Raw genomic sequence first — 13055 nt, forward strand, 5'->3', positions numbered from 1 at the left:
AATCACCACATTATCTGGGTTAAGCTGCTTTGAGACAATGTTCATTGTTAAAAGCGCTACACAAATAAAAATGAATTATATTGAATTGAATCATCACCATCCCACCGACTCAGCTAATTAAGTAAACAATGTTTGATAGCAACATCTTTTCTCAGGTCGAGTCTGAAATCTGACACATGAAACCAGTTAACAGATTAAATATCCACATACGTTTTCCTGTGATCTCCAGATGAAGGTTAAAGTAACCAACAGTTTAATGTTGAACAGTTGGCGAATGAATCAAATTGTATCCTAATTTAGTTACTTAGTGTTTGGTAACGAAGGGCGAATTTACATCAATAACACCGACTCAACAACTGATACCTGCATTTATAGCAGCGACTAATTAATCATTTGATTGTTACGCAAATATAATTAATTTTACTACTAAACAGCTACTTCGATTAGGGTACAAAATTCTGTAAATGTTTATTTATTGATTATTGGACGCTTATTTAAAAGCTGGCAGGCTGCACGTTTCTTACCTTCACCACCTTCTTCCATAGGGATAAATTTTCTGTGATGATCAACATGTCTGAGCAACCAGAACCAATCAGAGGCGGCATTTTTACAATGTCATCGTGTAGAACTTCTTAAAGCATTTCGGTATTTTATCGATACCATCAATAACAAATGATAAAATCCTGTTTTAGATTTGAAATACACATCTAAAAATACATGCATTATTAAACACTGCCTGTCCCTGAGTGTACAGACGCTCCACAAAATCTATTTTCCCATCCTGATGTTCTTCAGCAATTGCTCAGAATTCACAAAACAAAACAATACAAATCCTCCTGTGTGGAACGTACCCGAGGTGATGATCTAAACATGGTCTACGACTCTTTACCTGATCGTATGCCAAGACTGGTGTTGGAATGAACTGGATTAAACTGGATCTGGATCAAACTTTGAGGAAACCTCACCTCACTTTTCCAGCCATGCACGGTTCTTCACAAAACTTACCACAAAGTCAAAGAACCCACAATCATATAAGTGTTTGGATAACGTGAATTTTATCCTTCATTGTTCGATCATGATGCCAAACGATGACAAAGCCAGCTCCATAAAAACTAAATGCTTTCCATGGGATGGCGCTAGAGAGCTCAAACCCAGCTCATACCATCCTTGCAGTAAAGAGCTGTGAAGATGAACAGCACCAAATCTGCTTTCTTTTAAAGGTTTCCTATGAAAACTGAACAACACTAAGGAATCATGGAATGGGGGTTCTCTCAAAGTTTCTCCTTTCCACGCTCACCCGTTGTCTTGGAAATCTCAATCTGAATTTCTGTACAGACAAAGTCTACTGTTGAAAACTATACAATAAAAACCACCCCATTACCATAATATTGTCAAACTCACTGAAGTATAAACAGTTTCTCAGCTCTGGCCAAATACACACACGACCCACTTGTAACATTACACCATACATAATCCACCATCTGTTCACCAACTCATTCATTTCAGCCGTCAGCAGATCAGCACTTGAGGTCTTTCAACAACCAAAACACATCAAATCTAATACAGTGCACAAACGCGTGACACCTGACCATGATATTCACCTGCTTCATTTTCCATCGCATTCAACAGAAGCTCCACACTTCGGAGATGATGTTCCAGTAGATATTGTGGTTTGTGCTAGTGAATAGTAGTTGATGTAGGTAGGGTGAGGAGGCCTGGGGTGCAGGCATCGTGCTCAATAGGGTTTGGGTTCTGTAGCAGATCTTCCGCTCCAACCCATATCTTCATAGAGCTGGCTTTAAGCACTTTGGATGCACTAGAAGAGACCCAAACCTGTTCCAGCAAGACAAACATCTCAGTAAATGTGGTAAAGGTTTGGAGAACGAGGACACGTCAGCGGGTTCAATACTTCTGCAGTACCGTCCATTAAATCACACCCAATGCATGATCCACCATATTCATACAGCTGAGCAGTTAAGGGTTATAGACCTCCTGAACTCAATGTTCAATCAGAGGTTCCACATCTTCACCACTCCCCTGCATGCTGGGGGTTCTTCCACACCGTATGCACAATCGTGCCCAAACAAAACCAGACTACACATTTTGAGCAGCTTTTTTATTATTCTGATCAGTGCCAGAAGTTTTGCAGGACCCCTTTAAATGCAAGAACATTAGCATACTAGAGGAACGATGGGTGGAGGACACAGGTGGGCTACCGAGGAGGGAGAAGAGAGGGTGAAGGGGGAAGAGAACCGGCCGATTGTTTCGGGGCATGGGTTAGTGTGGGGAAGTGAAATATGTAGTCAAACAAGGGGAGAATGCAACACATGTGCTGAGTATACCACATTTATTTTAATGAACTGAGTAATAGAAAGAGGGCGCACAGCCCAGCTCGATGCGGACTTTAACAGAGAAGAGAGAGAAAGAAATAAATGGATGACAAGAAGAGAGCAGCCCGTAGCAACATCGTTTAAGGGGGGGGGGGGGGGAAGGCGAGGGAAAAAAAAAAAAAAAAAGGTCAGAAGACTTAAATACAGCCCCATTTTTTTGCACACCATTAAAAAAAAATAAAAAGAAAAAAGGATGAACGCAACATTTCTGGTGTTCGCTTAAACTGTCCTGACCAAAAATTTTACCTTTCACCAGGCCCTAAAAAAAAATTCTGAATATTAATTATGATTGAGTAAAGGGGATCGTTCCTTTTTTTGTGTGTAAAAGGCAATGACAATTTTCACAGGCGACTGTAGAAATGATTCACAAATGCAACATCCACTGAAAGGCCACTCCCACTGTGCATCCTGATGGGATCATTTCCAATAAAAAAAAAAAAAAAGAGGGAGGGTTTAACAAAGAAATGAAACAGACTGCCATGTTCAGGCAAGGCCATAGAATCCAATACTAAAAAAAAAAAAAAAAAAAAAAATTTCCACTATAGACTTTAGCGATGAGGCAGACCAGCCTTGCTCTTGGACTGTAAAAACAAAACGGTATTTAAAAAAAAAAAGGGAGAAGAGAGGCAGCAAAAAAAGAAAAAAAAAAAAAAAAAAGGAGCGCAAATGATCACCTAAGCATCCTATAGAATTAAGTTGTAGTCCTATGAATAATCGTTTTTTTTTCCTTTTACTATAAGTTCAAAGTAAGTCTTTTAAGTCAACAGAAAATCAAGAGAAGAGTCTTCATTTAGGGTTGGGTTTTTTTTTTTTCGTTCGTTTCTTTTTCTTGCTTTGAATCCTTGGTTTAGTCTTTTCCCAGAAGAATCAGTGAAAACATCTGGATGTATGGTTTGGAGAGAGCAGGACCATGTCAGTCTTTATTCCCCCACCCCCAAAAAAACCCAAGTGGCTTTTACTTGACGCGTCCTTGACGATCCTAGAGAGAAGTGAAAGAGAAATTGGTGATCAAAGAAAAAAAAAATCTGCACAAATTCATGACTTCATAAAGAACATTAAAACCACACACACACACTAAAAACAAAAAAAAGTGTCGCGTTTGTAAACACCTAGTCTACGGTTTTTGGGACACCGGAATGTTCCTTTGGTTTCGAAGCACCGAACACAGAAGAATGAGTGGAGGAAGTTCTGTGGAGCACAAACTGGACACCAGAAGAAATTGTGTAGGATAGGAGTGCACGCTTAATAGCAGTTTTGGAGCAGTAAATGTTGGATACTGACTCCGGGTGAAAAGAACCAACATGGCAACCATTCCATACTTCAACACCAGTTCCGTAAGCGTTATTTATACAGCAAACAGTCGTCTGGTGATCTCGATCATGGAACGACCTGCCCAGTCACATCACATAAAACCTATTGAACTGCTCTGGGATGAACTGAATCACAAAATAAATCACAGTAATGCGTTTCGGGTGAACGTTTGAAGAAATCGTGTGAAGCTGTTATTCATGCTAAGGGAGGATTTCTATATTTGTCTGGTCCAAGTCAATCTTCATACTGTTATAGAACCTGGTGTGCCTGCGTTAGATTTTACTAACTGGCAACCAACAAATCCAAGAAAAATGTCTGCGTATTCAGACCCTGACCGTATATACACACTTGCAATGTGGAAATTAGTGCTAGTCGCCGCTCTCGAAAGAAAGAACGGTACACATGTGGATTTTCTCGCTGATGGGATCCTCGTTTCTCTCAACAGCGGCGTGAGCGCTTTCTGATATCAGACTATTTATAAAAGCAGGAGCCACATAGCATGGAGTATTTCTACACCTCCAGATTTTTTTTAAGCTGCCGTTTCTTTTAAAGTCTGAATCCTGACTTTCTACTCATTTCCAATTTCGGATCCAAAACGTACCATCGTGAGTGAGATGTAATTAAGCGTCGTTCAGACATGTAATCATTGAGAAGAAAAGCGCTTTTCCGACCGTGTGGTTTCTTTTCTTCAATGCATCGGTTTATTTAGTTACGATTTTGTTCATTTAACATAACGGATTGGAATAACGTGAGCCTCAACGCCCGTGGTGTTACCCTACGTGCATTTATTGCACTAGCATGAGGACGGGGGTTTCTTTAAAGACATTAAAGCAAGTTAACTCTTTATATTAAATCAGATGCGCTCCCACTGAATCGGGCCGCACCACATCATAAATATGGATGATGTTCCTCTGACGTTTGACCTGCCGCTCACTCGGACTGTCTACAGGAAATGTGAATCATTCGTCACGCTGAAAACAACCGGGCATGAAAACACACTTCACCTGTGTTCTGAGCTGCACGGCATCGGGAGAAAAGCTTCACCGATGGTGAACGCATAACGCATAAACGCATGACGATGCCAAAAGATAAACTCTCGAGAGAAATAGTTGTGAAAGGAAGGAGGAAGACAGTAACCAATGAATTTCTTGGTAGGCTACTGTTTAGATACAAGCCGTGTTACAGACACTGTCTTTCATTAAAGCCTGTGTAAAATTCATTAGTTTCAGTGTAGACACACTGCGGCTTATACACAGGTGCGGCTTATTTATGTTCAAAATAAAAATCTGTCAAATTCAGTGGGTGCAGCTTATATTTGGGTGCGTTCAATAGTCCGGAAATTACGGTACAACTAAGCTTAGCATGCTGAACGCTTAAATACTGCATTAAATGTTCAACTTTGTAATCCATGGTCAGGATAAGCCTTACATGAAATCAGTGTGACTGAACTTGCCTGCAGTCTGTAGTGACTCCGGCTGGGATTACTCGAGTACAGGTCATTCCCCTGGACCTCCACCTGCAACAAGAAAGTGTCAGTTTTACTACTATGAACAAATCAAACCCAAATAGAACCAACAATTAAATGCTACACAATATGTTTGTGGACACCAAATAATATCATTGTGTTCTTTTGCTACGTTTAGTCCACGTATAGTCTTCCACTCTACTGGGAAGATGGTCCACTAGATTTTGTGGACATTTGTGCGAGGTTTATTCGGCCACACCACACAGCTCTATGGCAGGAGATCTTTCACTCCAACTCATGTCTGGTTTTGTGCACAGAGGGCAGTTATGCTGGAACAGGTTTAAGTGAGGGGGAAATTTCATGCTACTGCATCCAAAGAAGTCTTAAGAACCACATATGGGTGGAAGTGTCAGGTGTCGATACTTTTGTCTAAATAATGGATGAACAATGAGGAAAAACGCAGCCACGAATGATCTGATCAACACAACAGCAAGGCAAGAACTTGAACCAATTTTAACCGGAGTGAGATTTGAGAAAATTCGGAATCACCATGCTGATATGAGAACAGCGATACAATACAACAAGATATTTGTTGTACCAATACAACAATACCTTGAGCCACTGTCAAAAACAGCCGAGCTCAGCGACATCATGAGTGACAGGTTTAATTCATAATTCGAACAATTAAGATAAAATATTGGAATTCGATGATGTTGGCGAACAGAACACCTGAGCACAAAACTTTTTCGATGTAATTAAAAAGAAAAACTGAGGTAAAATTGGCTTCTTTAATGCTTAATATTCTTTGCAAGACCTTAAGAGTGTCAAAAAGACCCAGCTTGATGAACCATGATGGATCTGTCACCACGACTTTCACATATGCTGGTCAGTAGATGAGAAGATAAATTAGCACCAGGCATGAGAACTTCAGTAAGCAGACTTGCTGTGGCACCATTTTTACACGGAATCAACGTTGCCGTTTCACCGAACGATTCCTGCTGGAATACGAGAATTTATTTTGGCTTCCGTCTCATTTCGATCAAATCTGTACTGATAGACAATGAGGACGTGGTCGTATTCTTGGATATTTAACAGTCTTTTTGTTGGAAAATGTAAATCCCACAGGAATTTCGCCCTAAAGGATCCGGAGCTTAAACACAATTTACAGAGAACTTTTTTTTAACACATATTCCCGCTTTTTACCAGATCTTACTATCTCTCCATCGAGCGATCTATACCATCCTTTCCTTTTTTTCTTAACACCATGCCGGCTTCTATGGCTATGTTCATGGCGAAAAAGAGGTTTAGTTTAATAGTAAATAAAATCTAATTTAATACTATGTTTACGTTTTTTTTTGTTTTTTTTTTGCCGTAGGACCAAAATTGGATTAACTCGTCTATAAACGATCATCAGAACAAAAAGTTTCTCAAGTAAAAAAAAATAATTATAAAAAAAAGTTTAATGGAGGTTGGATTCTGACAGGATTGACATTTCGGGGAATTTCCTCCAGGGAAACATTTTTTGGATTCATTTATGTGCAGCGAATTATAAAATGAAAATTTCCCGTCATTGAAGCGTTGATCTGGTTTAAGCATTCTGATTGGCCAGGACTTTTTGTAGCGTGCATTGCGTTTAAATGTTGGTCCGAGATCGGTGAAAGGTATAAAGCATTTTATTGGTTGTGTAGATGCCTTTTTTTTGGTGGCTTGCGCATCATGACATTTCCAGGTAGCCATTTCAATTATTTGATTCCAGAGATGATACAGGGATCCCAATGATCAAAGCAGGATTTCAATAAAAAAAAACAAAAAACAAACAGGTGACCAAAGCAGATTTAAGGTAAATACATAGTGTAATCATAAATCTGGAGATGAGTTTAGGCATGCTAGAACTCCACATGAAAGCATTTGAATAGACAAATCGCAGAAAAGCCCTCGGATTAAACCAAGCAGAACACATTTCTACATCACTGATAGCCCCAATACATACTCTTTAATCGTGTTTTCTGAACATCCCGTTCCACATTTAGTTCGAATTTGCCCGTATAATAATAATCTCCACCCTTCTAGGAAAATGTTCCTCTAGACTTTGTGAAGATTCATTCAACCACAGCAAAGCAAAAAATCAAGATCTTCCACTCCAACTCTTGTAAAGCATATCTTCCAGGAGCAGGTTTTGTAAGCTTTAAACTGTAATGTGTGAAGGAAGAACCACATATGGCCTGAAAATTCAGATGATCTGATACTTTGTCTATATAAAAATGTACCTAACCCACTGAAACACCAAAACACCACACGATAGTGCGGCTACCATGAGCTTTATAACGCAAGGTGAATCTAGTATGATTTTCTGATTGCTATATAAATAAACGTGACAGATTTCTTTAATGATATTTTTGACCAATTTAATTGTTAGTATAATTGTGTTGCACAAGTGTGTAATATTAATGTAATGTGTGTGAATATTCTCCAAGATAGAATTTTTTTTGGACATTATTTTGTGTGCAGGAGTCAAGAAAATAATGTGTTATGGATGAAAGCACAGCGCATGTAGTGGGTGTGGTCTCAATGGTTCCCCCGTCAATTGTGTACATTCCCATGAAAAGTTTCCATTCTCAAAGATTTCTAAGATTAAAAGATTCTATCGGTCTCTGGTTCAAATATTGTAATGACCCAGACTACTTACAGCAATGGACTTTGTTAAACATATATTACCTTTTTAACACTCTCCTCCTCCTCCTGGCGCTTCTCGTAGTGAGAAAAGTCGTCAAAGATGGACGTGGTGTGCTTGTAGCCTGCGATGATCTTGAGTACCTGCCGCGCCTTGTCGAGCGGGACCTCCTGCGTGTCGCGCGAGTTGGTCACCGGCTTGTTCTCGTTGTTCTCCAGGCGAATGTGACGCAGCTGGCTGTTGGGAACGTCCTTGACGAAGATCCAGCGCACGTCGAACCGACCCTTCCACTTGTCCTGCGACCACACGCCGGCGCACGTGTTGTAGTCCACGGGCGAGCGCATTTCCGCCACGCCGCAAAAGTGGCCGCTGCCGTTGACGCTAAAAAGCAGGTAGAGCGGGCCTTTCCCGACCAGAGAGCGGTACGCCGCGTCCAGCCGCTTGTTGCCGTGCTCCGTGCTGCACCACACGTTGTACTTGATGGAGCGGTGGATGTCGTCCTCCGAGTAGCTCTTTATAATGAACACGCGCCCCTGCTTGGGGTTCCAGTCAAAGTCCTTCGGGTTGTAGTTGTTAACAAGGCGTAGCTTCTCGAGAACCGGGTGCGGCTCCGACGCCACGCAGATGCCACCTATTCCGGCACTGGGAGGGGACTGACTGGCCCCGCCTCCCCCGTCTCCAAAACCGTTGGCACGGTTGCGAGGAGGGACCCAGCGGGTTGGTTGAGACGGTTGCGGTGGAGGGGGTGGGCCTTGAAGTTGAGGTGGAGCCATACCTGGCTGCCCATTAGGAGCCTGGGGATGCTGTCCTAACGGAACAGAAGGGGGTGCTAGCTGTCCGTTGGTAAGGGGAAGCTGGGGCACCCCTATGGCAGGTGCAGCTGGCTGAGGAGAGGCCTGATTGGGTGGCTGTCCGTTGGTAGGCAGTGCAGGCTGCTGAGGCGTTGCTGCTTTCGGCACCGCCCCTTTGTTGTCCCACGTGCCGATATCCATGTTGTGTTTGATTGGAGGAGGGGGAAGGTTCGTGCCCCCCAAGGTGCCTTTAGTCTTGATCTTAGGCTGGGGTTTGGCAGGCTTGCTGGCAATGTCCGCCCAGGATGCCACTTTGGCGGGTGCAATGGAAGGCGGGGGCATGCTCGGAGCCGCCGATACCTGATTCAAAGGTCCACCAGGAAGTCCAGAACCAACAATTTTGGGCGTCATGTCTCCTGCCCCGATCTTTAACCCTGCCATACTCTGGTCCAAACTGTTCATCCCTACAGCCTTATTAAGAGGCTCATTGGCGGTGAACGGAGACTGTCCATCGATCACAGCACCCCCGAGCGAACTGGGCGCGTAGGCGTAACTCTGCGTGGACTGTCCCTGAGAGCTGCTGTTCCCCCAGGCTGAGAAGTCGATCCCGCCGGGGAAAAAGTTGAAGCCATGCTGACCCAGGAAAGGGTTGCTCCCAAGTGCCCCTGACTGGCCGAACATGGCGTCCGGGAGGAAGTGGTGCTCCCCATTGCTAAGCTGTCCATAAGAGGCCAGGTAGGGCATAGGAGGATCACCACCGGTGGACCACGCTGCTTCATTAAGCGAGTAGGTGAATCCTATGGAGGGGCTATAGTAGCTAGGCATATAGGAATCGGACATAGCCGTATATGCATTGCTCTGCAAGGACGAGAAAAACAACGCATTAATCAACAAGCATTGGCAAATGCACAAAATATTTCATGACTTACTTTAAATTGGTATGTCCGATCTCTGGGTGGGTCATGCTTATTTTGGTGTTGGGCAAATCATGACACCCTTTTTTTTTTTTTTTACTCAACAAAATGGTAAAAATAAAGTAAAAACTAAGTCCTGGCACAAGCCGGTAATATTCTCTATCTCCAATATTCTCTAAGAAATCAATTAGACCGCAACCCCAGGCAAAAGGGAGAGTCCCTGTTCATTTTAATGGGGAGTGACTAGCAATTATGCAGCCACAACTCCAATTTGATTAAATCTCAATGTGCTCATTTCATCTGACTCGGATTCCTAGTGTTCATGCCACATTTTCATACACCTACAGAGAACTAGATGCTGATGCCACGAAGGTTTAATTGCAAACGGGTCTCTCTCAAAAAGTCATGCTCAGAAATAAATAACATCGAGTACCTCCGGGTACAATAAACGCTGGAGCAATGTTATGAAATGCAGGAATTTACAGAAGCAATTCTCAATTTCTGGGTCGCCGCTGTGCGTTTCCTGATCAAACAACGCCTTTATGTGCGAGTTTATCAATTCAGCCCGATTAGAAAAACACATGGCCCGTCAACGAATGGTCAGGAAATATAAATATACTATAGAGAATAAAATTGTTAGATACTTATACAGTAAACGTACAAAATAAATGGAATGTGTACACATGCCACTGAGGATAAGTGCGAAACTGTATTTCAAAGAAGGTATAAAACTTGACTTCATAATGTCCATGATGACCTTTGTTTAGGAAAAATAATTACATACATATATATATATATATATATATATATATATATATATATATATATATATATATATATATATATATATATATATATATATATATATACACACACACACACACACACACACACATATACATAAATAAAATTTAACTGACTAATTTGCTATGTGGATATGATTTCAAATTGTATATATATATATGTATATATATATATATATATATATATATATATATATATATATATATATATATAACAAAAAAACAACACAACACACAAAGGACCACATCTGTAACCTTGTTTTCTTTACACCAAACTTTGACTAGATAAACCGTCCTCCATCCTTCATGTGTGCATACTCTGAATTGTTAATTTACAACAGAATAGTGAACAATGCAGTTACAGCATATTCTATTTGAGAAACAAAAGCCTGTAGCCAGGATGCAATTAAGGGCGATAAAAGGCACCAGAGCTACAATAGCCGAGTCACCATTTATATCTCCAGGCTCCTGCGATTGTGTGGCAGTGTAACAGGACCTACCTGTCTGGGCTGAGCGTTCAGATAAGGCTCGAACTCATCATCATTTAAAGTCTCCTTTTGGGCAACAGCTCCGTTTTGCACTGACAGAGGGACAAAACAAAAACAAAGAAAAAAAGGTCAATAAGCACAGTTTACACAGTCCTCATCAAACATTAAACAAAGCTTGAAGTTTAAGGACAGGTAAAGATTTATTTTTTATTGATGGGACACGTGTCTCAGTGTAGGAAACGAGCACAACCTCCGTCCATGCAGCGATTGGTTATTGTAGTTATTAAATCATTCACCAATTCACATCTGGTGTATCACTTCACTGTTTTATTACACTGTCCTGGGGATGACAAAGGTGTCCGACAATACAAATACAAGACAACATATATATAAATATACACGCACTATATTTCTCAGATAAGGTTATAATTCTCAGACAATATATGTATTTTTTTGGTTCTCAAATTGGAATTTACAATTTTTTTCCTCTTTCTCTCAGACTATGATATATTTTTCTGATTATAATATACCTATTATAATAAAGTATTTTTCCTCATTTTAATAGATTATATTTATTCGATCATTATATATATATATATATATATATATATATATATATATATATATATATATATAACTTTAGATTGTTTAATATACATTGTCTCTCAGGTGTTAATTTTTCTACCAATAAGCACTAAAACCCAACAAAAGAGGTGTTTATATAACTATTAATAAAGTGCTCATAAGACTATAAACACTTTTCACCCTTAAAACGTTATTAACACAATAAGTACACTTTCTCCCTCATGTCTATGTCTAAACAGTGAATAATCACTGCCTGAACTAATAAGAGCGGTCCAACCCTTACTCAAGTGCACTAAATAGTGCGCATGTCATCCTCTCGCAGGTGCTGAAAGTGAGCCAATCTAGGGAGCAACGATATATTTGTAATACGACCCAAGTCATCCAGGTAGCGACAGCTAGCATGTGATTGGGGCTAGTTAGCGATGACTTATGCGAGTTTAGCTTGGGGGGAAAAAGTGTCGTATTATGGTGTTTGATGTGAAAGAAAAAGTTTAATGCGTAATAATTTATTTTACGCACAAGTGCACTTCCTCCGAGACTAAACCCTGGCCTCTCAGGGCTAGTCAAATTAAGCTAGGCAACGTGGGCTCGGGTTTTCAGAGTAGTTTTGAAGAAACGTCATGGTGATTTGCCCCTTTTAAAAAAGCGATATGTGCAATAGAGAGCTTCAGAGGTGTAAAAAAAAAAAAAAAGAGAAAACCCCGAGCAGGCCTATGGGGCTAGTCGTGGGAGTTAGCGAGCGAAGTTAGCGTCGGCTAACATCGTGCACCGAGACGACGAGTTCTCGCGAGAAATCCCGTGCTTACCTTTGTTTCCTTGGCCTTTCGGTCTCTGGATTGGGTCCAGGTGATTCATGAAGGTTTGAGTTGTGAGGATGAAAAAGACGGGAAAATGAACTTGGTTTTCTTTTTAGACCAGGGAGTCGGACAGCAGGTGGTCAGGCCTACCGCTGCACTGCACCGCACTACTTTACACCGCGCTACGCTACTCACTCACACGGCGAGCTCCGCTTCATAAAGTGCCTCTCTTTACTTGCCCCACCAGGCTGCCGGTTGACATTTCTTTCCCTTTCGACGCTGCGTTTTCAATTTCAGGACAGAAAAAAGCTCTAAAATAGTTGCCCCCTGCTCTCTACACAGTGCGTCTTACACAATGGCGGGCTACAATTTCCTCTGCCCAAAGAGCGTTTTTTCCTACCCGGATTGGTTCAAATCCCGCCCTCTCAATTCCGATTGGTTGATGAGAGAGCTTTTTAGTTAGATCAACCAATAGCAATTGGGAATTCCGAGTCTGAAGCGAATCATCATCAAGGGGCGGGGCTTAGTCCCAAGAAGACAGGTGGGGAAAACTAATGTGGTGCGTAAGAGGCAATATGGCCGACCGAGGCAAGCTCGAGCCTCCGTCTAGTGCGCGCTTGTTATACACCCCCACGGACTGGCGACATCTAGCGGCTAGGAGGTGTTTTATTCACCTGTGTCATCAAGGGGTTGGTCTGATCTCGGAGTGGGCGGTATGATATAAAAATAAAAAAAATCGTACCGCGATATTATCAGGGTTGTTCAGTATTTTCGATACATTTATTTTAAATAAGTATTTAAAATGAGATTTTGTCACTTGTATTTGAGAGGGTTGATGAA

The 13055-nt window shown here is 41.3% G+C and overlaps 1 protein-coding gene across 2 annotated transcripts; it reads right to left on the reverse strand.

Annotated features, from left to right (window-relative positions):
- Positions 1-2330: 2330 nt before the first annotated feature.
- Positions 2331-12803, reverse strand: ythdf2 (YTH N6-methyladenosine RNA binding protein F2). 2 transcript variants are annotated; one of them, XM_083544688.1, is made up of 5 exons: positions 12225-12803; positions 10846-10925; positions 7882-9486; positions 5051-5217; positions 2331-4540 (listed from the first exon to the last, which is right to left on the reverse strand). In XM_083544688.1, exons 1-4 carry the CDS (start codon positions 12271-12273, stop codon positions 5095-5097), a joined length of 1857 nt encoding a protein of 618 aa, XP_083400814.1. In that variant the 5' UTR covers positions 12274-12803; the 3' UTR covers positions 2331-4540; positions 5051-5094. The 2 variants fall into 2 exon arrangements, with proteins under 2 accessions (XP_083400814.1, XP_083400815.1); XM_083544689.1 differs by having other exon boundaries at positions 2331-3369; positions 5155-5217; positions 12225-12800.
- Positions 12804-13055: the final 252 nt, after the last annotated feature.

The sequence above is a fragment of the Silurus aristotelis genome (genome assembly GCF_946808225.1).
Source record: "Silurus aristotelis genome assembly, chromosome: 6".
Lineage (NCBI taxonomy): Eukaryota > Metazoa > Chordata > Actinopteri > Siluriformes > Siluridae > Silurus > Silurus aristotelis.